We start from the raw sequence: 27,368 nt of genomic DNA on the forward strand, positions 1-27,368 counted from the left end.
TCTTGGAGAATTTAAGAAAAGCAATCTGAGTACAGTGGTAGCAAAGAATGCAGGATTAAAGTGAACTAAGGAGAGGATGTTAGGTATAGAAACGGTGCAAAAACACAGTGTCACTTCTCTAAGATGCGTTTATATTATGCAGAAATCTCCTATTGGTAAAAATGAAATGTCACAAAATAGAGAGCACACAAATTATTCTATTTCTTAATAGAATATCATGCAAATGCAACTTTGTAAACACTTTTAATGTTTTAAGTTTAAGAGTTTTCAAACTTGAAAAAAGATAAATATTATAGTATAATCACAACTGCATTAAATATATAGATACATAAACAGCATAGATAAAAAGATAAAAAAGTATGTAGAGCTCTTTATAGTGACTGCCTTTAACAGCTTGATATATACTTTTTTCTTTAAGTTTCCTATGTTTTTCCAATATTATGCACATGAATTATTTTTTAATTTCCAGAAATAATGTAAATGTTAAGACATAGCTAGATTCCTCAAAATTGTTTTTGTTTAAACAACTAAAATGAAAATGTAAATAGTTCACTTAAAAAGCATATGTGTTCACAATAAAGAAACTAAAACTTATTTAGAGATGAAACTGGGTCTGGTGTCAGCCCATTAACTATGGGGAAATTACATGAAGCTTCTGAGCCACAATTTTCTCATTTATAAATAAGTGGATTATAGACATGATATCAAACGATCCTTCTAAGCTTAAATATTTTTGACAATATCCAGATTCAAATTACATTCCTACTTTCAAATAGGAAAGCAGGGATTTTTGTTTCTATAAAAATATTTATTTATAAAACTTTTATTTATATAAAATTTTTATATAAAAATCCATAAAAGATAAATGAAAAACTGGGAAATAATGACAACTTACATCACAGTGTTGATATCCCTAGTATATAAAACTTCTAAAAACAAAGATGATAAAGCCAACAACTTTATAAAAATAGATAGTACACACAAAAAAGAAATGGAAATGGACCTGAACCTTGAGAAACTAATCTCAAGCCTTTTACAACAAGAAAACTGTCCAGCCTTCTCACATTAAGAAAACTGCAAACTAAAACTCATTGAAATATTAATTTATCTACTATCAGATTGGAAAACCTAAAACTTTGACAGTATATTCTTTTTGGTGGGGCTATGGGAAAGCAAACACTCTCAGATCTAGCTGATTTGGCAATAACTAGTGAAATGAATACATGCATTTTACCTATGCAGCCTGCAATTCAAATTTCAAAGATTTATCTAAAAAATACACTGGCAAAAATGAACTAATATTTATGTGCTGGCATGGCATTACTTGTCAACTTCAAATGTTGAATAAATTATTGTGTATTCACACTAAAAAAATCATATAATTTACGTAGATCAAAAATCATCAGACAAAAAGACACTCTCATTGACTACACTTCTGGTAATTGGTGCTTGTGAAAGTTTGGATGCATTTGCCATAACCCCACAGCACTATGTCACTAAATATGGTCACAGGCAAGGATAGACTTAAGCCAGTTTAAATAATATCATATAACATCCCTTATATGTGGAATCTGAAAAGAAATTATACAAATGAACTTACTCACAAAACAGAAGGAGACAGACTTAGAAAATGAACTTATGGTTGCCAGAGGGTGGGGTGGAAGGGATAGTTAGGGACTCTGGGAAGGTCATGTACACACTGCTATACTTAAAATGGATAGCCAACAAAGACCTATTGTAAAGCAATGTTTTCTGCTCAATGTTTTGTGCCAGCTTGGTTGGGAGGGGTTTTAGGAGAAATGGATACATGTATATGTACGGCTGAGTCCCTTTGCTGTTCACCTGAAATGATCACAACATTGTTAATCAGCTATACCGCAATACAAAATGTTTTTGGTGCTAAAATAATAATAATAATAATAAAAATAAATCAATAAAATTAAAAGGTTTCAAAACTCAACCAGCACGGCCACTGAAATACTAGGATATGTACATATGTGTGTGTATGTCTCAATATATCCATTCCATCTGCCTGGTTGGTTGTCTTTCTTTATAGACTACTTGCTTTGAAAAGAGGGAAGAGGATGCATTTACAGGCTCAAGGGAACTCTATCATCATCTAGCTCTTTCAGCCCAGAGCTCCCTCTGGAAATGTACAGAGGAACTGCTCTCCAGGCTGTCCAGCTGAGCGGAACTCACACTTGCTCCTTCTCGCTTTCTTGGGGGCTCTTTTCCTCTTTCCAGTGACAGCTTTCCTGTCAAGATGACTTTGGAGGTTAACTATGAGATGGAAGCAAATCAGCCTTGCTGAAGAATATCAATGCTTCATTCCCACTCCTTCCTTTATAATGCCTTAGATCAGGCTTCAAGCATGTAAGAATGGCAGCCTTGTGGGCATGGGATTATTGGAAGAACCACTAAAATGTCTGGCTAAAAGAGTAAACTACATGTGACTTGTCCAGTTGTCAAAAAAAAAAAAAAAAAAAAAAATCTACCAGAGAATAGCATCTGCTCTAGCCCTGCCCTCACAACAGCCAGCTGTTTTCAGTTATTCTCACCTGCTGGCCAGGTTCTCTCAGGAACTCTCACTGGGGGTGAAACAAATAAAAATAGCCAACCCTGAGCAATCAAGCTGCTTCAGTCTTTTTCCTTTGCTGCTGGGGCCACGAACTCCTTCTGCCCATCTTGCCCTGGACCTTCATTTCCTACACTTTCCAGGCTGCCAGCAGTTTCCATGAACTTGGAATGTTTCTGCTACTCTGTCTCTGATAACAATGTCCCAGAGGTTCAAAGCCATTACTGCCCCAGCTCAAACCAGCTGATCCTAATTACATGGTGACTAAAGGTGTGTGGCTTTTTTTATTCTTTATTTTGGTGACTATTTCCCTTTTTACCATATGAAACCTATGATAAAAATCTAGTGAGATGAATGTTATATATTTCAACTTCTTTTCTACATGCAAGGATGCTCCTTTTGGTAATTAATCAGTTGTAGTAATCAGTGATAGATTTCCAATATGCACAAATATAATCTTTCTTAAAATATAGCTTTGAAATATCAACTTGGGGATTTAAATTCAGGTTAATCTTCAAACACAATGAATTCAACTTGACAATTTTGCTATATTCTCAAATCTTCTCCCTCAAGAGTTTACTATATTTAATTCAGTTTTAGGAATGTGTTTAATAATTCTAATGTCTAAAACATATGGAAATTTTAGATTTCCTGAAGAAAGTCCATTGTATTTCACTCAGTATAATGTGGTTATAGAGGTAAGGATTTCAGATTTTGCTACAGATTGCCTGGAGTTAAGTCTTACTTCTGCAATGACTTTGAATAAGTCATTTAATTTCTTTGTGTCCAATTTCTTAATTTGTAAAAGGAATAATAATAGTTCCTACATCATAGGTTGGTTATGGAGTAAATAGGTCAATATATATGAAGTACATATATTAATGTGAAGTACTTAACAAAAAGCACCTAGTCCAGAGTACATTTTTAATAACTAAGCTATTTTTATTGCTGCTACTGTTCATCTGTATTGTCTTTTAGCTAAAATATCAACTTTAATGATGAAGTTTCAATTCATCATTAATAAGTTACGTTTTAGAGGATACTTAGATATTTGAACGCAAAGCTGTGCTTTCAGTTCAGTTCAGTTCAGTGGCTCAGTCATGTCCGACTCTTTGTGACCTCATGGACTGCAGCATGCAAGGCCTCCCTGTCCATCGCCAACTCCTGAAGTTTACTCAAACTCAAGTCCATTGAGTCAGTGATGCCATCCAACCATCTCATTTTCTGTGGTCCTCTTCTCCTCCTGACTTCAATCTCTCCCAGCATCAGGGTCTTTTCAAATGAGTCAGCTCTTCACATGAGGTGGCCAAAATATTGGCATTTCAGCTTCAGCATCAGTCCTTCCAATGAATATTCATGACTGATTTCCTTGAGGATGGACTGGTTGGATCTCCTTGCAGTCTAAGGGACTCTCAAGAGTCTTCTGCAACACCACAGTTCAAAAGCATCAATTCTTCAGCGCTCAGCTTTCTTTATAGTCCAACTCTCTTACATCCATACATAACCACTGGAAAAACCATAGCCTCAACTAGACAAACCTTTGTTTTCAAAGTAAAGTCTCTGATTTTTAATATGCTCTCTAGGTCATAACTTTCCTTCCAAGGAGTAAGTATTTTTTTAATTTCTTGCCTGCAATCACCATCTGCAGTGATTTTGGGGCCCAGAAAAATAAAGTCTGACACTGTTTCCACTGTTACCCCATTTATTTGCCATGAAGTGATGGGACCAAATGCCATGATCTTAGTTTTCTGAATGCTGAGCTTTCAGCCAACTTTTTCACTCTCCTCTTTCACTTTCATCAAGAGGCTCTTTAGTTCTTCTTCACTTTCTGCAATAAGGGTAGTGTCATCTGCATATCTGAGGTTACTGATATTTCTCCTGACAATCTTGATTTCAGCTTGTGCTTCATCCAGCCCAGCGTTTACCATGAAGGGAATGGCAAACCAGTTCTGTATTCTTGCCCTGAGAAGCCCATGCACAGTATGAAAAAGCTGTGCTTTAGAAATCATAATATGAACAAATTCATGAATATGGACATTTCAAAAAATAGAAAATAGTAACCTAACTATTTGATATTACACATGACAAAGATTTGTGGTAGAAGGGCTAATGTCAGAAAACATAGGAAGAGACCTTTGAAATTTATTTAGATTTTATTCAGTGGTTCTTTTGGTCATTAAAGCTAGTAATAGTAAAACTAGTGAATATGGTTAAATTAAAGGTGATAGAGAAATACAAATGCCCTCAGAGAGATTACAATGCCAAGAACTGCAGTTCCCCCAAAACTTTACAGACTATGCAAGTCTAACTCAGTCCCACCATCTTTTCAAATGAAAGCTAAAAAGCATGCAGGCCAGGGATGCTGTCATGGACCACCTGATGTAGACGCAAATGAGTCAGAACTAGAAACCAGACCATCTTGTCCTCTCCAGAGGTCTCCACGGAGAGTAACAATGACTTCACATGTTTGAAATCTTAGGTTGAAACTGCCAAGGCTGCATTTTCACAAACTTCATTATATATACATTTAACTGACCAGACTCCCTAAAGAGTAAAAGATATGATTCTGAGTCATAATTGGGCAGAAAAGTCCTTTTCATTAACAAATTCTATCAACCTTCTTGTCGATTTGTTTGTTCTTTGTGTCATGACAGATAGCTTTTCCCTAATTAAGCCTCCTTCCAGAACACAGAGATTAGGCTCTGCACCTTGAGAAAACAAATCCCTTTTTCCTAAGAGCACCATGTTCTTCATTTCCAAAGGAACTGAGGCAAAGAAGTTGAACATAATCCAGTCCTCCTTTTGCAGCTGAGCTTTCATTTCATACTTCACTACAGTTTCTCTAATCCTCACTTTCTCTTTGGGTTGCAGTGGACGCCAAACACACAGCATGTTTAAAATCCCTGCTGATCCGTTCAGATGCTACACAGTGCATGACAGAGTTTGGCAAGCATGTGCACTGAGACCTCAAAAAAAAAAAAAATCTAAATAAAATGGAGTCTGTGTCACCATCAGTTTTACTCTGTTTTTGAGGCTGCTATATCTTCTCCGTACTCCCAGGGGTCCCCCTTTTCCAAGAAGCATCATCCTAATTGGGATCTGACCAAACAGCTGGATTTACAATGAAACATTCACCATCGGCTGAATTCCTTAGACAAACGCACACAGACACACACCCACATCCACACATGTATAGCATCCTGAAAAAACAAGACTTACAAATGAATGCTTGAAGACTCATTTCTCACTCTGACCCCTGGGGGTCAATGATGTCAGAGAAACTGTTTCTGAAAGGAGATCTTGAGTGGGAGTGAACAATCAGACCAACAATAATGAGCAGTTCTTGAAGGTCACAGCTGTTGAGCAGCTAATTGTAACTTGAAAAGCTGAGTACCAAGTTATTAATGATCTTGCTGATAAACTTTTTTCCACTCCAAGTCATACAAGCTTTTATTCCAACTTTGAAGATAAAGCAAGAGCTGGTGTGGCTATAAACGCAATGCTTTTCCTGTCCAGATGCAGCCAGGCATATCTGACTGCCTCCTTTCCTCACACACTCCGTATAAACCGGTGACCTTCATATAAATTGAGGCGCGCTTTCTGATTCCAAGATCTCACCTAAGGAAAGGGATTGCCAACTCTGCCAAATATTTTTAGCTTGTTTTAGCTTGTTAATGACTCAGTATTATAAAACAGACAGAACTGAATCAAATAAGTTATTTGCTCAGACAGCCAAAATGATCCTTTTCTTATTTTATGTGCCTATGGTAGAAAACATACCACCTTAATTTGAAACACGGACACTGTATCATGGGAGGTAAAAAATAATACTTCCACTGGCTAACAAAAGTATACTAGAGAATAAAAAGATCTGCCTGCTTTTCTTAGGAATTACTAAGGGCAAAGTCAAGCAGACAGGAGGAAACGCAAGGCATACTATTAGAAAATCAGAGAGCACATCATATAAGGGAATTTTATTCCAACAATTATCCCTTCTCCTCTAATGATTTACAACAGGGTTGCTCTCCTCTCTATTCCATCTTCTGTCTTATTTATTGGTTTATCATTTCTTCCCAAGCTGGAGTCAAATCTTCAGATCCCTATTATTTATCTAAAGAGAGTCATTCATTTACACACACTAGGTTCATAGTAAAAGCTTGCTGAATGAACGAAATGAAATGCTTTAATTATAATGTCTTTCTAACTGGAGAGCTGTTCATTGCTCTCACCACAGCAAGCCACCAAGGTTCTTGAATGAACCCCCGAGGCTATCATAGAATGATGAAAGGTACTTACCTTTCCTCCCCTCCACAACCCCAAAGGAATTAATGAGCAGCTTCCACAAAGCCCAGAAGCAAACAACTAAAATCAGAACTGTAGCCTGTTAGGATAACACAAGTTAAACTAGGAGAAAAACATGTTTCCTGCAGGGTAGAGATGGGAGCAAAGCATCTAATTATTTAAGTGAGATTCAGGTCTGTGAAAGAACATGTGTGCAAACATGCACGCTCATTTTATTTGCTTAATAAGCTCGTCAGTGATATGCCATACAAGAATATCAGTATTGTATCAGTTACCTCCTGCTTTCATAAATGGTTGTCTACAGCTCACAAACATTGTGCTATTTGTATTACAGTTATTATATGATTAAAGATATATTTATTGGATAAATACCCAAAGTCATAGATAATATAATATTAAGAACCCAGGCAAATGCATGATGAATAAAAGTTCCTCAAGACTTTTATAATCAGGTAAGGAGAAAAAGGTACATATATACATAACTATAATGTGACGGTGTGACAAATTCTCTACTACATTTGAGTGCCAAGAGTTACCACCTACACCTATATGAATTCCTATAAACTGCTAGGTATACACATATCAATACCTTTCCATCAATTTTGCTTCTCCATCCACCTACAAAAAGGAGGGTTTCCACTGAGCTCAAGTTATTTAATCACCCATCAAATCGCCTGGTATTTTCAAATTTAATGTGGTATGAGATCACACTGGTAGAATCATTTTTTCCGGTGGTGTCAGGTCATCACCTAAGCAGGGTTGTAGGGACACTTGAATAATAGATGACTGTACTACCCCAGCCCCTTCAAACTGGAATAACCATATATAAGTGCAAAATTCCAAACAGCAAAACCTCTCTGTAATCTGTGTTCAACAAACTCAATCCTGAGCCATGAGATTTTCTACCCATGAAAAAAACTAAAATAAACAATGTTGCATTAAAATGAAATAGTTCAGATACCCATATATTCTAGGAAGATTTCTTTTTGCAGAGTACAGAAAATTCAGTTACCCTCTGGTAAGATTTTTAGTTGTCAATCTTGAAAGACCCACAAAGCAAGAATTAATTCACCAGTAAAAAATATGCTATTCAAATTTTTCTTCACTTCCCTTCTACATCTACACTAACCCTTCTGGAACAATTCATATATTTATGTGATTTCCTCTCTGTAGGTGATATCCAAATCTGTTGCTAAATATCTGATTTACTTTAATTTCCATTATTCTCAAAATCCCTACAGAACTGGCTATGGATATCTGAAAATATATCACATTGAAAACTGAAGTTATTACTTTCTTCAAAAACCAGTATCCCTTGCCAACCATTTAATTCAATATATAGATAAGAATACAAGCAGAGGTTGAACTCACAGCCATAAAGTATTTTAAAAACCACATATAATAGTTTAAAAATGTTTTATTTAATATACTCCATTTTTAAAGAAATTAATAAAAGTGCTTTTAGTTTTTCAACTTTAAAGTTGATGGTCATAATGTCTCAAATATTTCACCTCAAGTATAAATTAAAACTGTAATTTTGTATAATGCAAAGTAGTTAATGCAAACATTTACATGCAACCTGCATTTAGGTCCAGTTCTAATGGAAAAATGTACTTGTCTTCAGAATAGTAGTTATATGAATAGCCTCAATGAAGTAAAATGGTTTATGCATTTTTTCCTGAGTATCAAAGACTTTTGGATTTTGCAAGGGCTTTACAAATAATAGCTAATCCACTAATTGTATAGATGGGGTATTCCATAACTTACCTCAATTTACATAGTTTCACAAGTAACAGATGGTGGATTAATACTAAGGTGGCAATATTTGGGGTTGGCCAATAAGTTCATTTAGATTTTCTGCAACATCATATGGAAAAACCCAAACAAAATTTTTGGCCAACCCAATACATTATCATTCAAAACGGGACACTTTTGAGAATGGGAGAGGATACTATTAAGGATTATTGGAGGACAACAGGTATAAACTGGGTGTCTTTGGAAACCAGAGATTATGAGTAGCCATAACACATACAATGTCTATTTGCTACTTCAAGTGAGAACATTTAATCTGCTATAGATATAAGAAACAAATGTATAGGTAAAACTTATATGCTAAATATACATTAAGTATAAGCAAGTAACTTGGGAGACACAGGTAAAATTCATAAAATGTATGAAGAATAGACAGTAAGTTAGTAACCCTTACACATGTTACAGAATTAATGGAACAATTGCAAGAATGGAACAAATATGAGTGTTACTTAGAAAGGGATATAAAGATCATAAACCTTAAACACTCATAAAGCCCAGATTATTTCACCTCTAGATTGATAGTTACATCCCCTCTACATCCGCAGAGAAGGCAATGGCACCCCCCTCCAGTATTCTTGCCTGGAAAATCCCATGGACGGAGGAGCCTGGTAGGCTGCAGTCCATGGGGTCGCTAAGAGTCAGACACAAGTGAACAACTTCCCTTTCACTTTTCACTTGCATGCACTGGAGAAGGAAATGGCAACCCACTCCAGTGTTCTTGCCTGGAGAATCCCAGGGAGGGGGAGCCTGGTGGGCTGCCTTCTATGGGGTCGCACAGAGTCGGACACGACTGGAGCGACTTGGCAGCAGCAGCGGCAGCTACATCTGCACCCCCTAGTTACGTCTGTTACGGCCCATTTCTGATGCCATGCGTTCTTCCCTTGAAAAAGGCCGCCATGAGCCCCAGCAGCCCAACACGTTAAACAGCAGGGTATAGCTGCAGTCAAGTGTACCAGCCTCTACATCTCCAATAAAGTACGCCAGTGTTACCTGTGGATACCTCCCAAACACTGGACTTCCCTGTTTATCTGCTTTTTGTAACCACATCAGTAGCAGAAATAGCTGACGAAGCAGAAAGTGAATGAGGCTATCGCGACCCTGCATAAACAGAATTAAGAAAGTGTGACCTTTTCAACCATCCAGTGGAACTCTTCCTATCTGTGCAAATGTATCCTACAGCTTTGTAATGGGCTTCCCACAACAGAACATATAAAGCATATCTTGATGCCTTGGTCTGTGTGCCTTGCAGTCATAATTTCACTTGTCTGGTAGTTTACATAGAGGCTTTTACTGCACTGATATAAATTCCCATACAACAGCACATATCTCTCAAATCTCATTAATTTATTTACTCATTCAACAAATCTGAGTGCCTACCACACAGCATGCTCAATTCTGGGTGCCTGAGATATAAAAATGAAAGACACAGCCTCTGTTCTTAAACAGAGTCCAAGGAGGAAAACACAAGAGTAAACAGACAAGATACAGTAATGTTGTTATATCCTAGCCTCCTGGGATCGAGGAAGGCTTCCCGGAGGAAGGGACACAAAAGAATACAGTATAGAACAAAACAGAACAGAAGGAAAACAGGGACTATCATTTATTGTTAATGAATGCTGCTTTCTAACTCATTTAGTGCTCATAACGGCCCTATGAAGTAGTATTGCTATTATTCTATCTGAAAAATAAGAGAAGGAAGGCATAAAGAGGTGACACATCTAGCAAGTAGAAGAGTCAGGACTGAATGCAGAGCATTCTGGCCCAAGAAACCACCCTGTTCATCACCAAATTCCACTGTGTTGTATCCCAGGGGCCAAGCACCACAGTATGAATGGGAATTAGAAAGGCAAAAAAGGGAGGGAAGTGCATAGTGAGAATACGAATTAAGACAACCACCATACTTCAACAGAGTTAAAAACGTGGCACAGATAGGAGGATTTGAAAGAGATGAAGCTGTTAATTTAGGCAGGGCTCAGAACCTGAGGTTCCCAGAGGCTTTATCAAAATACCCCGTCACCTTCCTTGTCATGTGCCCCCATAACTCAATGTGTACATTACAATATTTTAAGGGGAAAACAAGTGAATGCATCATGCAAATGCAATGCAAAAAATAAATACAATAAATGCAAAAAAGTAAATATATCACGCAATGCAAAAAATAAAACAAGCCTTGAAGTTTTCAATTAGTGATGACTTTCCTTTAATGTAAGGCAATATCTTATAAAAATTTCACATTCTCTGAACTACAATGCAATACAAATAAAGATTTTAACTTACATCTACTCTAGTATAGTCCTATCCATGGATTACATAACCATGTTTATTTTGTTTAAATTCCTGTGAATATGCACTTATGTATATATTGACTAAGAATGTGAGAAATGAAAAGATGGATCTCATACAAGTATCTTTTCAACAATACTATGCTGTCATAGACGTTTAAGATGGTAAACAAATCTGTATAACAGGACAAATAAAAGGTAAGAAATAAGAAGAAAACCAACAAAACACACATCTTCATAGGCTAGTCAAATAATTCTGGCAGAATATCTTCCCAATATAATCATATTATTTTTCTAATGTTATAAATAATCACTTTACTTAATATAAATAAAAGAAAATTTATAAATACCAGATGAACAAATGGTACCTTTTTTCCTTTCAGATGTGAAACTGTAGGAATAAATTTCTCTTTCACAAGACCAGCAGTTTCAAATAAAATTTACAAATCAATCTGCTTTGTATAATTCTTAAATTTTAAAGTGATATAGTGTTTAAACAAGGTTTTTTTTCCTTTTGCATTGACTGCATATATTTAGATCCAACCAGTCAAAACACATTACAGTATATAATTTTTAGCTTAATTACTAATTTCCAAGTCTCATAAAAAAAACAACATTTTTCTATTAATCTCAAACAGTATTACAACATTCTAGAAATTAAAATTTTAAAAAATTTTACATACTTGTAACATGTGTCCACTCCTGCACTACTTTAGCCTGATGATTCACAACTAAACCATGATGAAAAAAGAACATGTGAAAATTCCAAAATAGAAGAAAAGCACTAGACATAATCAATTTCCCCTCAATTCCAACATACATACTAATAAATCTAATCATCTATCATAAGCTCTACTTGCTAGAGGATATTTGAGAAAGATCGCCACATTACAAATCTATCAGAATCAAAAATACTTTCATTTTATCACTTATTAGCTCACACTCTCTCATCATCTCATCATGCATTTAAAAACTTTCTGTGGATTAGCATCAGCAGAGGCTGCCAGAGTGGTAAAGCATATTAAAAGTTTGGGAGTTCCCTTTGCCAGTTGTATCAACCCATGTGATTACCCCTCCACTGACTTATAATATTCCCTCCTCTAAATGAAAGTGTGCCCCCAGGATATCTTCTTGCTCATTCTCTTTTCTGCTTTGATAGTCTCCTAAACCCCAATAACCTTAACTATCTATCACCTTTATGATAAAAATGTCTAACTTCTATTACTAGCAATAACTTCACTCAATATTTAGATTAATATTTCAAAGTCTGGTTCTCATTTATACATCTAACTCAATATTTCTAAGATCAGATTCATCATTTTCCCCCTGAAAACCAAAGCTTACTCTTGTCATCCTAACTCTATGAATGGCCTAGTCCTCTAGGCATCTTTGATTTTTCCCTCATCCTCACTTCCTACATCCAATTAGTAGTCAAGCACTGCAGATTCAATTTCTGTGCATCTCTCACATCATTCCTCTTCTTTCCATCCCCATTGCTTTCTCTCCAGTTCAGACACTGAACTGCCCTAGGGCAACAACCTAACTGATCTCCCCATGCTCAAGTCTCTCTCTACCACAAACCTTCCTACATAATCCTGACAAGTTCTAAACTGCAACTCTGATCAAAAGCTTCCAAACAATCCCTATGACAGAAAAAATCACATACGAAGTCTCACCCAGGCATTTAAGACCCCCTACAAGATGGCTACGAACTACTTTTCAAACTTTTTTCCTTATTCCCTTATTGTGGGTTAAACTAAGCTATTCACTGTTTGATGAAAATGTCATAATTTTCTTCACCTATAACTTTGTTCACATAATTCAATTCCCTGGAACATCCTCCACTGCCAGCACCTCCCATCTAAGCTTGCAAATGATTCTGGGGATTTTTCAAGAGTTCGTTAAAATATCACATTATCAGGACTTTCCTGGTGGTCCAATGCTTCAAGACTTTGCCTTCCAATGCAGGGCATGGTCAGGGAGCTAAGATCCCACATGCCTTGCAGCCAAAACCAAAACATAAAACAGAAGCAATATCATAACAAATTCAATAAAGACTTTAAAAATAGTTCACATAAAAATCTAGAAATAAAAAAAAAAATTCCATATTGTCTTAGCTTTACCTGTACTCCTTTCTCCAAAATCCCCAGCTCATACCAGGGAAGCCATTTCTTTCTCCTTTAAAATACAACAACATTTGCATTACCCCATCGTAATGTAACCCACCAGACTCCTCTGTCCATGGGATTCTCCTAACAAGAAGAGAAGAGTGGGGAGCCATTCCATTCCCCGGGGGTTGTATGACACCATATTTCACCAAATCATTGAGTCAAATGCCTATGGTTTGCCAACTCTCTCTGTCACCAGCAACTGACTGTAAACTCTTGAGGAAAGAAATAGCCTTACAGAGAGTTCTATGTGGATTATAGAAAAAGCCAATATGTAAACTAAATTAACTGAAGTTATTTTCTCATCAAAATACTTACACTCAGTTTTCAGTTACCCTAGCTATGAACCCATGATTGTGACAGAAACATGAAGCCAGTAATTGAGGACAGCATTTTGTCTCTTCCAAAGTCAACAAAAATATTAAAAGAAACTAAATAGTTCATTGAAAAATTTTCATAGATCTTGCATTATATGTCTATGGTATGATTATTATAAAACAACACCAAAAAAAGGAATGCATACTAGGTCTCAAAAACTATGAGCTTAATCATATTTGATATATTTACATATGATGCTTAATAATAAGAACAACAATGTATATACTTTTATTAGTTCACTGTATACAGATGAGATAATGAAGATTTTTTAAAATATAAGTCCTCGGCCTCAGTTGATATAGTTAATAAACAATAAAGCTGAAAAAGTTAGTCGCTCAGTTGTGTCCAACTCTTTGTGACCCTGTGGACTGTACTGGCCAGGCTCCTCTGTCCATGGGATTTCCCAACAAGAATATGGATTGTGCTGCCATTTTCTTCTCCAGGGGATCTTCCCAACCCAGGGATTGAGCCCTGGTCTCCTGCATTGCAGGTGGATTCTTTACCATCTGAGCCACCAGGGAAGCCCCTGGTGAGAATGAACTCAAATCTGTCTGACCCTAAATGTCATACAGTTACTGTAATTCCATAATACTACCCTCTCAATAGCAATAAAAACAAAATGGTGGAGAGTTAAAGACATGTATAATGATTAAGAAAAAGGAATTGCTTCTTTAGGATGCATTACTTGGGAGGGAAATTATCAATTTGGCTAACTATACATATGAAAGAGAAAAATAATAAATTAGAGTGCCTGGCCAAATGTTTGCATTTCTGTGCTGTAGACATACATGAATAATGCAAAAATCTAAAAACCAGACATAAACCAGTCTATGAATGTATGATATTCTATGCAAAACAACACCTGCCCTCCTCTTCCCTTTCATCTTAATTTGAAGTTAAGGCTTCTATAAATATAATGGAAGCTTCCTCTCTGTATCTGGAATATACTTCAGATCTTTCTCACTATCACATATTATTTGAGTTGAAGGGAAACATAAGAAAAAGGAAAAATTTTCCAGTAAATAACTTATTCTGAAAAGCACCCGTGACTCGAAGGGTAAAACCTATTTCTTTGGAACATATACATAATTATTATTATGTGGCAAATACTCAATAAATTAATGAAATAATTCACATATCCCTAATTAACTCTTTTTGGGATAGAATGTCAAGGTTTTGTGTCTAGGTAACAAGAAAATTTTAATAGCAAAAAATATAATTTCCATGAGCATTTTGAAAAGCTACTCAAAATTTACTTGTCAGATGGAAAGGGAAAATAATTTATAATTTATGCAACATAAAGAAACAAAAGTATTTATCATATTTTCCTGGAAATATATGAAGGCCAATCTCATTAATGCACTTATTTTCCACTGGATACATCATTCTAGTATTTATACCATTTGGGGAAGAAACAAGATCTTAAAGAAATGTTTTAAAATATCACAGTTTAAGCCAGAAAGTTTATTATTTTTTTAACCTCAATACTTTACCTATTTTCCTAAATACCTATTATCCTTCCCATATAAAAATATAATACTGTGTACCTAATAATTCTACAGGGCTTTCCAGTTAGTGCTAGCAGTAAAGAATCTGCCTTTCAATGCAGGAGACTTAAGAGACTCAGGTCTGATCCCTGGGTAGGGAAGATCCTCTGAAGGAGGGCATGTATTCTTGCCTGGAGAATCCCACCGGCAGAAAAGTCTTGCAGCCTACAGTTCATAGGGTTGCAAAGAGTCGGAAATGGCTGAAGTAACTTAGCACACACACACAATAATTCTAAAGGGTGGTGTCCAAATGCTAAATTTTGCATATCAGTTCGACCTGACATTTTGTTTAAACTGGCAAACCTCACTGAAAGAAACAAATATGAACAGGGGCTTTTATCTGAAATAATATTATACTGTCATGTAAAACAAGAAGCTAACACAGCACTTTGAAGGCCACGTTATACTCTTGCAGTGACAGTTATATCCAAAAGACTGAGATTGTAAAGCAGAGTGTTTCCATTTTTGTAGCAACATTTATCTCTGTTCTTCTGTTACAAGTTCTTTCATCTCCCTAGCTCCCCCTGAATTCCTGGACTTAACCTATACACTTCAGATTGCAATGTAACAACAAAATAAAAACCAGATTTTCAAAAGTTGGGGAGTAAGAACATGAGAACATGCTAGAAGGATAACTCATCAAAGTCAATATAAATAAAATATATAAAAACATATGGGGTCGCAAGGAGTCGGACACGACTGAGCGACTGAACTGAAGAGTAAAAAAGGCTCAGGTTTTCCTGTGATCATTGCTTACAGAAAATGAAAATATAAAAGCCAGGAGGAAGTGAAGTTATTTACCAAATGTGCACCCACACACATCTTCAGGCCACTCTAATTCAGAATGAGAGGGAGGATAAAAATTGTTTGGTCAAGAATACAGCTAAGGATGAGTGCAAGGAGAGAAAAAAATCAATTCGAGGCAGTCCTACATTGAATTTTTAGCTGAGCTGAGGAGGACTCAGGTGCTATAGGACATGCCAACCAGCAAAAATAATGTCACTTGCCAAAGATGTGGAAGGAAGGGGAAAGGGCTTGTCTAACAAATTGTTAGAAACTCCATGGGGTTGAAAGATAAAAAATGTGTGGAAGGAGATGCAGTTTGACGTAAGAGAAAAATGTGCTACCTACTAATCTTATTCTGGGTTTCTCAGGTGGCTCAATAGTAAAGAATCTGCCTTCCAGTGCAGGAGATGCAGGTTTGATCCCCGAGTCTGGAAGATCCCCTGGAAGGGGGAACGGCAACCCACTCTAAGACTCTTGCCTGGAGAATTTCGTGGTCCACAGGGTTACAGAGTTCGACACGACTGAACGACTGAGCATGCATGCACTAATCTTATTTACCGGATGCATGTGCTTTGGCTTGTAAGTTTTAAAGCACCCCATGTTACCCTCCCTGTTCTTCAATTATTCCAGTATCCATGACCTCCCCTCTCATGTTGGTGAGATCATGGTATAACTGGCTCCATTTCCAAATCACTGTCTTACAACTATCACAGTAAATGAGGTTTTGCTAACCTCCCTCTGCCTCCATCAGTTTATTTTAATGCCTTCATATGCACAACTAGGTGAGTTCTGCAGCTGTGGACTTGGACCTATGACTTGAAAGTGTTTATTTTGGGGGGAGTGCAGCTTTTATTTTTTGAGACTCTTAATCAATGATTTTTAGAAATTACTTTATTTACTTTAACTGGAGGCTAATGACTTTATAATATTGTGGTAGTTTTTGCCATACATTCACATGAATCAGCCATGGGTGTACATGTGTTCCCCATCTGAACCCCCTTCCCATCTCCCTCCCCATCCCATCCCTCTGGGTCTTCCCAGTGCACCAGCCCTGAGCACTTGTCTCATGCATCAAACCTGGACTGGTGATCTATTTCACATATGATAATATATATATATATATTTCAATGCTATTCTCTCAAATCACCCCACCCTTGCTTTCTCCCACAGAGTCCAAAAGTCTGTTCTTTACATCTGTGTCTCTTTTGCTGTCTCACATATAGGGTCATTGTTACTATCTTTCTAAATTCCATATGTTAATATGGATTTCCCTGGTGGCTCAGATAGTAAAACAACTGCCTACAATGTGGGAGACCCAGGTTTGATCCCTGGGTTGGGAAGATCCTCTGGAAAACGGAATGACAACCCACACCAGTACTCTTGCCTGGAAAATCCCATGGACAGAGGACCTTGGTGGGCCCATGGGGTTGCAAAGAGTTGGACATGACTGAGCAACTTCATACGGTATTGGTGTTTTTCTTTCTGACTTACTTCACTCTGTACAATAGGCTCCAGTTTTATCTACCTCATTAGAACTGATTCAAATGTATTCTTTTTAATAACTGAGTAACAATTGATTAAACATTTCCTTAAGATAAAACATCATTTTACAATGCCATCAAGAGATATTCTGTTTTATTAATCATTTTTAATTAGGCAAAAGTATACATAAAGATTCATTTCTGAGGTATTCTCAAAAGCGCATGAAGATTATTTTTTGTTATTATTTCATTAAACAATGTTCTCTGTTACATTGTTAATGAGCCCAAATATGAGGAGACTAGTCTCTTACTTCCTTTCTGAATTTCGACATGGAACACTAAACTAAGGACTGAATGAATGCCAAATATATTTAGGCCTGCAGATCAACTGTCTTAACCTCATTCAATTTGCCTCTTTGCCACAGTACTGAAAAGTATACATTCCAAAAGCATACATATAGGGTTTCACGGCAACACAGGAGAGTTCAAAATCAAATCACATCTTGGCTCCATTTAAATCCCTGCTAGGTATTACTGGGAAGTATTAGATAGAAGAAATGCCTGAATGCCTACCAGACGCTCATTTGTTGAAGAATCTAAGGCAAAATAGAATACCTAATGAAGAATAATAATTTTTTTTCTTCTTTTTAATGAGAATGTCATGCTCAATTAATAGCATTTATATATATTTCTTCAGACTAACATATTATTTTTAAGTTGAGCATTCTTAAATTCAGAACCAGAAACCTGGGTTTCTATTCAAAGGAATGTATTGAAGAAGTCATTTGTAAATGTTTGGGTAACACCACCATCATTCCTTATCAACATTCTCTGTCTCCTCTTGTCTTTCTTATCTCAGTAAGTGATAGGATCATTCCTCATATATTCATGCAAGATAGAAACTTGGTAGTCTTCTCTGGGTTTTCCCTCTGTCTTACTCACTTATCCAATGAATGCTATAACTCCTGTCAATAGATCCTCATTATCACCAATGTCATTCTTTCCCAGAGTCAGTGCCACATCATTTCTTACCTGAATTAATGAATAATCTCCCATTTCAAGCCTTGAAGCCTCTAGTTTATCTGCCAAATGCAGATGGAAGTTCATTCCTCCCTCAATTCCTCTAAATTTAACTTAATATTACCCTTACTACCATCAGAGAAATTCCAAACTCCTCATAACAGTATATCATGCCATATTTACCTTCTGTAGATTATTTCTGGGCAAACAAATAGAAATTATCCTTTCTGAACTAGGCCTGTGTACTACTGTTTCTATATTAGTTGCTGTTTTTCAGTTGCTGAGTCATACCCAACTCCTTGCAACCCCATAGACTGCAGAACACCAGGCTCCTCTGTCATCCACTAACTCCCAAAGTTTGTTCAAATTTATGTCTATTGAGTCAGTGATACTATCTAACTGTCTCATCTTATGCCACCCCCTTCTCCCTTTGCTTTCAACCTTGCCCAGCATCAGGGTCTTTTCCAATGAGTTGGCTCTTCGCATCAGGTAGCCAAAGTACTGATGTTTCAGCTACAGCATCAGTCCTTCCAATACATATTCAGGACAGATTTCCTTTAGGATTGACTGATTGATCTCCCTGAAGTCCAAGGGACTTTCAAGAGTCTTCAGCACCACAACCCAAAAACATCAATTCTTCAGCATTCAGCCTTCTTTATGTTCCAACTCTCACAACCATACATGATTACTGGAAAAACCGTAGCTTCAACTATACAGTCATTGTCAGCAAAATGATATCTACTTTCTAATACACTGTCTAACTTTGTCATAGCTTTCCTTCCAAGGAACAAGTGTCTTTTAATATCACGACTAGAGTCACCATCTGCAGTGATTCTGGAGCCCCCAAAAAGAAAATCCTTCAGTGCTTCCACCCTTTCTTCTTCTGTTTGCCATAAAGTGACGAGACCAGATGCCATTCGTTTTCTGAATGCTGAGTTTCAAGCCTCCTCTCTTATCCTCATCAAGAGATTTTTAGTTCTTCTTCACATTCTACCATGAAAGTGGTATCATTTGCATATCTAAGGTTGATATTTCTCCCCACAAACTTGATTCCCACTTATGATGCATCTAGCATGATGTACTCTGCATATAAATTAAATAAGCAGGATGGCAATATATAGCCTTGTTGTACTCCTTTCCCAATTTTGAACCAGTCAGTTATTCCACGTCTGGTTCTAACTGTTGCTTCTTAATCTGCACACAGGTTTTTTAGGAGATAGGTCAAGTGGTCTGGTACCATTTTTTTAAAAAATTAATAGTATCTTTCTTATTCTACCTCTATACTTCGTTAACTACTATTTGGCTGTCAGATCCCAGGTTAAATGTCCTGTTTCTTCAGGAGCATCTTTTCCAATTTTCCAAAACTGAGTTGATACTCTCCTTACATGTACCATTGGACTTTATACTCACTTTTGTAATAGCATCTCAGTATTGCCTCTTTAATACAAAATTGCTTCTATATGGCCCTACATCCTAAGATGACCAGTGACATGAATAATTAAACCAGGGGTTTAATCAGGCATAACTAATGAGGAATAAATGTCCTTTCTGGAAATTCAAACTAAAAGGCAAGACAAGTGCCAGTTGGTGGTTAGTGCTATTGCTAAGGGCAGTGGTGTACAATTCAGGCAGGCAGTCATTTACAATGTTAATGAGCAAAGAAAGCTGTCAAAAAGCTAGAGAAGAATCAAAGAGGATCTAGGCTCATGGGCGGGGGGCGAGGGGGGGGGGGAGTCTCCTGGTATCATTTACTGATAACCAAGGTCCAGTGCTTAATAGTCCTTAGATTTCCAAAAGAATTATGTATTTTTTAAATTTTTTGAATTAATTAATTATGTATTTACTGGCTGTGCTCCATCTTCATTTTGCTCTTGGACTTTCTCTCCTTGCAGCAAGCAAGCTCTCGGGCTACTCTCTAGTTGCATTGTGAGGGCTTCTCATTGTGGCGGCTTGTATTCCTGCAGCTCCAGGTTCTGGCCCGCGGGTTCAATTGTCATGGCATGTGTGCTTAGTCGCTTCGTGGTATGTGGGTTCTTCCCCTGACCCAGGATCGAACCAGTGTTTCCTTCATTGCAAGGCCCGATTCTTAACCAGTGGACCACCAGAGAAGTCAGAATTATGAATTCTTAAAACACTGCCCCTACAGATAGCACCCACCATAAAACACACACACACACACACACACACACACACATACAAGGGCATAAGTTAATCAATACTTTACAAACAAAGCTCCTGCCTCTTTGGGTGCAAGGAAGTGATATCCTCTAGCAAACTTTTGTCACAATGTATTGTTTTTATCTCCCAATACCATTAAAATTTGTTAGTTCTCCATCTCTGCCTTTCTGCCACTGTAGAACAAGGCCCACCATGCATCCATGAACAATTGAAAGAGGAAAAAATAAGTGAAGGCAAGAATGAATGAAGGAATTACCAGTATTCAGACTAATTTAATTGGAGAAGGAAATGGTAACCCACTCCAGCGTTCTCGCCTGCAGAATCCCAGGGACAGCAGAGCCTGGTGGGCTGCCGTCTATGGGGTCGCACATGGTCAGACACGACTGAAGCAATTTAGCAGCAGCAGCAGCAGACAAATTTAAAGGCTGACTTGTGTTTAAAGCAATAAAAAAAAAATCAAATAGACTTTAATTAGCATGAAAGAATTCTCATCTATAAACATAAAAACCCAAGAATGGGGGAAAATGGAAAAAAAAAATAGTGATGGCAGAGGTGGATGTGATTCATCAAGGGACTGAGAGACTACAAGCTGCCTGTAAAAGCATTTTGACTCCCACAAAAGGTAAGCTTAAGCTTAAAAATGATCACGGACTACTAGAGTTTTTATGACCTGTCAGGATGGAAATGTTTCAGCTGTACTCTGAGAGAACACGTGTATGAACGCTGCACACTATACGTGTGGCTTGTAGGAGGCTTATGTGTAGATCATCTCAATGAACTTTTTATGCATCTGCATGAAAATCACAATTAAAGCAAGGAAAATGCTGATAAAAAACACATTAACATTCCTTTAGCTTCAAGGAAAAGTCTTGATATCTAGTCATTAACCGTGCAATCTGCCCTCAGACATCCTTCTGCCTTAATATGCTAAAGAGAAAAATGTCTTCTGAGGACAGTGTTTTTTAATTCTTTATGCTTTGCTGCTCTGCTGTGAAGTCCTAATTCCTGTGAATCCAAACACTCGTTAACTCACAAGAGCTGCTATTAGCTATCTGGAATCAAAGGAATATAAAGGGGAAAAAAAGGGCAACGCTTAATTTCAAAAAAATAAAAGGGGTTTTGTTATGTTGTGAAGGCTGTGTTTGTTGGGTTTCTATTTGCTCCTCTGGCTATCTATAGAACAAACAGAGGTTAACATTTTTGAAAGTAATATCAATTTTGTATTCCAATCAAAGACTGCATTAATATCAAGCTCTACTATTTATATTTCTCTGAGTTTTCTGTATCTTAAAATATCTTGTTTCTATAACAGACTGTTGTTTTTCTTTTAGAAAAGCAGGTAGAAGAAGGGAGGAAGCTTCACTGACATTTTCCAGTTTGAATTCTTTCATGTCTTTTCAGTTTGAAGAGCTCAAAGTAATGTGATATCTCTTATTTTAATTTCATATTTAATACCAGTTCATGTGTTCTAGCTGTATATACTATTTTCCATATCAAGAAAGATTATGCCCCTGTAATATTTACTTCATCTTCTTTATTCTTTCTATAGGGAGCATTCAAAGATGACCTTTAGTTGCTCTCTGACTGATAAAATTACTTTTGCACAAAAGTGACTTTCAGAAAGTATTACCTCATCATAGCAGATTAACATAATAACCTAGGCTCCTTTTAAATCACATGATATTTACCTAAGTGTCCATTTACAAGATCAAGTAAAGGTTTCCTGCTACTCTCATTTTTGTCTCTGTCCAAAATAGAATAGAATTCAATTTTCCTATTTGTAAATAGATAGAAAAATGTGACTTAATCCCCTTATTACAATGTAACCTGACACACAAATGGCAAAAAAGTAAAAGCTAGTAATACAGAAAAATCTTATTAAGCTGTAAAAGCTGTGGAACGTATAAATTCAGCCAACATATTAGTAAAAGTACTATAGGAAAGAACTTATGCTAATTGACTGCTGGTTTGAATTGCCAACAGGGTTGTGTGTATGTTTCTGTGTTTATGTTACCGTTGCTGATTTAAACATTTATAACATCTACTCAAAAAGTAAAATTAATTTCTAGATATCTTCTTCACTAGTACTAGAAATTGTGATGAACACATATGTATTTGAGCAAATTAAAAAAAATTAATTTTGTGTTACTGTTTCATAATATAAATCAAAAGCCAATATCATGGGGAAAACTTTCTGATTGCTAAAGCACATTTTGTGAAAAATATAACTGTACCCAATTTAGAGAATTTCAGATTTAAAATGATAATACAAAACAGAAAAAAAAAAAAGAATTCTTAAAGAATATATGTTATACCTTTTCCCTGATTTGTCCAAACACACTGGAGTCAATTCTATGTGCTTCTGTAGAAATATATGCACTTACTACCTACCACTGACCCCTAATCATCACTGTCAGGGAAGTAATGCTAATCTGAATTGAAAGACTCTAGGCCACTAATTAAAATATGTGATTGAGTGGAAAGAGCCACTATGAGTGCCAACATCACCACAAACTTACTCTATGTGGCTGAAGTAATTGAAGAATTAGGTTTAAATATCATAGGTCTCTTAAATCTCAAGGCTATGGTTTTTCCAGTAGTCATGTATGGATGTGAGAGTTGGACTATAAAGAAAGCTGAGTGCAGAAGAATTGATGCTTTTGAACTGTGGTGTTGGAGAAGACTCTTGAGAGTCCATTGGACTGCAAAGAGATCCAACCAGTCCTTCCTAAAGGAAATCAGTCCTGGGTGTTCACAGGAAGGACTGATGTTGAAGCTGAAACTCCAATACTTTGGCCACCTCATGCGAAGAGCTGACTCATTTGAAAAGACCCTGATGCTGGGAAAGATTGAGGGCAGGAGGAGAGGGGGATGACAGAGGATGAGATGGTTGGATGGCATCACTGACTCAATAGACATGGGTTTGGGTGGACTCCGGGAATTGGTGATGGACAGGGAGGCCTGGGTGCTGCGGTTCATGGGGTTGAAGATTTGGACACGACTGAGCAACTGAACTGAACTTAAATCTCAAATTGATAAAAAGGTGATGAATAACCCTTAGTCCCTGAACTAAAATACAGTATTCCAACATATTTTATCAGAGAGTTCTTTCATGGTGCTCAGAAGATAAGCCCAGCTAATATAGTGGCATTTCAGGTTTCTTAGACAGTATTTCCTGTATTATTAAATTACGGTGTAGGAGATGTGAGTGTCTTTTGGGATAAAGCTTGATACTCATGGTTCCACCTGCCAGATGTTTCTCAACCTCTTTCATGTTGCAGACACAAAGAAAATTATAAGTGAAGTATTTATATAAATAGTGTGTATACATAATAAGCACATAAGTATTAAATAATATTTGTATATGTTATTTTATAATATATTATACATATTATGTTCCCTGAGAGAAATTAGAGGGATAAGAGTGTCTTCATAAAGTTTGATGAGTGAAAAGAAAAAACTCTATTGACTAAATATTATGTAAAGATAAAAAATATACATATGAAGTACTGAGAAAAAGACTAAAACTGGATTTTCTAAAAATATTATATAATTTTCCTCATTGGAACTTCAAAGGCTGGGTGTCTCACACTGTACTTGCCAGTTGAAGAGACAATAATAAAAATAAAGCACTTTCCAACATTTCCATTAAAAAATTTGGTTGCTTCTGCAACCATCACTTTCCTATCAGGATGGACTCTTTAAATGACTACACACAATTCCTAACCAAGATGTTTTCACCACAATCTCCTCAAAAATCTTTCCACTTTCTACTGATGGAAATAGTTTTTCAAACAGAGGATCAGAAATGTTAAAATGTGTCTTTTACAACCATTCAAATTTACAACTGTTGACATGGTCACTAAGAGTAATTTTAAACTTCCTGTGAAAATATTTCAAACCACATCATAAATTTAAAGTCAAACATTTTGAAATAGCGATGAGGTTCTAATGTAGAACAAGCATGCACTGTTCAACAACAGGTCAGTATCTCACTGGCTGCAAACATCGGCCACAATGAGCGAATGCAGAGGTCTATGAGAAGACACGCTTGGGGCACAGCCTGGGGCCGAGCCTCCCCGGGGCCCCTACCCAGCCACCCCCAGCCCTCTCTCCCCACCGCTGGCCGCACCTTGGGCTGAGATCTGAGCTCCATGGGCACCTGGACCACGAACTCCTCTGGAAGCTCCACGGGGCCCTGGTCCGCGATGGGCAGTGGCGCGCTCCGCAGCTGGCTGCTGAAGGAGGTGTCTTGGAGGTAGAGCGCCTCCTGGGCCGCGCTCAGCATGTCGCAGTGGAGACGCGAGGGCTGGATGTCGTTCACTGTGCTTGCCACCTGCGGGGACCGCAGGGCGCACCATCAGACTCCGCTCAGGTCAGGCCGGCCTCAGAGGAGCCCTGCTGGGGCTATTCCCAAGGCTGCTCTCTGCTGCGGGCCCGAGGCCCTGGACGCCACCACCCCAGGCCCACAGACAACCCGGGACCTCGGGAGCTCACATCTCCTGGCTGCTAGTGCGATATGGACTGTGTAACTCTGTCCTAGTTAATCATGATCTTAAGTAAGCCAAAAACCTCATCCTAACTCCTAACAACGATTAGAAAATTAACTGTAATGATCGAAAGCAGAGAAAGCTGCCTGAAAAACATAATGATTATATTTGTTATAGATTCACAACATTCTGTTATAATTGATGGGCACTCATGTCTGTGTCAATGGAAATATTGGTTATTGAATTAAATATTTACACACAAAAAGCTTGATATAGTATAGTGGGTGAAGAAACTATCAGAAAGTTTTTTTATTAGTTTTGTTTGTTGAGATGTTACATGGATTATTTTATATTTATTTATATGTTTCAGGTTATTTAACGTTTTGGAAAGATGCTGTATTACGGTTTGTGGTGGCCATTAGGATGAAAAAGATATACATACATTTTTGCCATATATATACACAGTGATTTTACTGACAAATGGTACATATTACATAAATGGATAAATATGGAAGACCAAGACAATAATGAAAAAATAAAATTACACACACATGACTACTTTTTAATATTCACAGAACAGTCATACATTTTATGCTATAAAAACAGAGCAATTTAAGTACAGGAGTTCTTTTTTGTGTGTGTGACTTGGTACAGATACACTTTTCTATACTAATTGCAACTAGTGTAATAAATAGGAGTGATACTGATAATGTTCCTGCTAAAAGAAAGAAAAAAACTTTACAAGGAAAACAAGTTTGCATTACACAATTATTATAACATATTATAACATGCATATTAAAACCATGATAATGATGCTATATGGCTACCATTCAACAATCAGGAGAGAAACTAAGAAGTCTGATAAAGTAAGAGAATTTTATAATCATCTTTCTAACACTAGAAGCTTATACAGACGTGCTAAAGTTATTTGGTGTCTAAAGTATTTCAAAATTAAGAGTGAAAAACACATTCTCCTCCAAATCATGACAAATGACACAGCCCTTATAAAAAGCAAAAATGATATTAAGAAATTTGTCAAACAATCCATCTACAATGAAAAAGTTTAAAATATATCTTCAAGGCACCACCCTAAAACAAATTTTTATTTAAACTCATTATAATGTGTGTACAATAAAATATCTAGCCAAAAGGTAATCTGAATGCTATTTTCACAGTTTGTGTGAATGAAAATGTATCAAAAGAAGTAACAAGTTTTAAGGCCAAATACAGCTGTGCCAAAAATTAATATATCTAAAAAGCCACCTCCAATGTCATCTTTTCCAATCTTTCAACTTGCAAAATATCATTCTCCTTGTACCCAAGTTGACAATGTGACTATTTTTCTATTATTCTTACATGAATATGTGCATGCTCAGTTGCTCAATCATGTCTGATTCTTTGTGACCCTGTGGACTGTAACCCATCAGGCTCCTCTGTCCATGGGATTTCCCAGGCAAGATTACTGGAATGGGTTGCCATTTCCTTCTCTAGGGGATCTTTCTGGCCCAGGGATGAAACCCATGTCTCGACCTGTGTCTCCTACACTGGGGGCAAATTCTTTTTTTTTTTTTTTTGGGGGGGGGGCGGGGGCGGCAAATTCTTTACTGCTGAGCCACCAGGGCAGGGCCACATGAACATATACAGGTATATTTTCCCTAAAATCTTCATGGTCTATGGAAGGAAATTAGGAAAAAGATTATGAAGCTATTACATATCCTTCAAGCTTCAGTTATAATAAAGTTGAGAGATTTTGCCCTCAGCCAAATTAACAAATAAGAAGATCTGGAGTGAGGGACCATGCATTTACTTGTTCATTCATTCAACAATTGTGAAATTATTTGTTCTAGTTCTGTGAAGAATACCATTGGTAGCTTGATAGGGATTGCATTGAATCTATAGATTACTTTGGGTAGTATACTCATTTTCACAATGTTGATTCTTCCAATCCGTGAACATGGTATATTTCTCCATCTATTTGTGTCCTCTTTGATTTCTTTCATCAGTGTTTTATAGTTTTCTATGTATAGGGATATGTATTTGCAGATATTAAAGAATCCTTGCATTCCTGAGATAAAGCCCACTTGGTCATGATGTATGATCTTTTTAATATGTTGTTGGATTCTGTTTGCCAGAATTTTGTTAAGAATTTTTGCATCTGTGTTCATCAGTGATATTGGCCTGTAGTTTTCTTTTTTAGTGGCATCCTTGTCTGGTTTTGGTATTAGGGTGATGGTGGCCTCATAGAATGAGTTTGGAAGTTTACCTTCTTCTGCAATTTTCTGGAAGTGTTTGAGTAAGATAGGTGTTTGCTTTTCTCAAAATTTTTGGTAGAATTCAGCTGTGAAGCCA

General features: G+C 36.9%; 1 protein-coding gene across 33 annotated transcripts in view; it reads right to left on the reverse strand.

Annotated features, from left to right (window-relative positions):
* Positions 1-27,368, reverse strand: part of ADGRL3 (adhesion G protein-coupled receptor L3) — a 912,058-nt gene that overhangs the window by 521,541 nt on the left and 363,149 nt on the right. For 32 of the 33 annotated variants that reach the window (XM_070458356.1, XM_070458374.1, XM_070458369.1 and 29 more), the window contains one exon: positions 24,662-24,865. The exons of the other annotated variant lie outside the window; for it this stretch is intronic. In XM_070458356.1, coding sequence (XP_070314457.1) covers positions 24,662-24,865 — 204 coding nt within the window. The remainder of the gene's footprint in view (positions 1-24,661; positions 24,866-27,368) is intronic. 33 annotated transcript variants of the gene reach the window in all.

Source organism: Odocoileus virginianus, chromosome 29 (assembly GCF_023699985.2).
Source record: "Odocoileus virginianus isolate 20LAN1187 ecotype Illinois chromosome 29, Ovbor_1.2, whole genome shotgun sequence".
Lineage (NCBI taxonomy): Eukaryota > Metazoa > Chordata > Mammalia > Artiodactyla > Cervidae > Odocoileus > Odocoileus virginianus.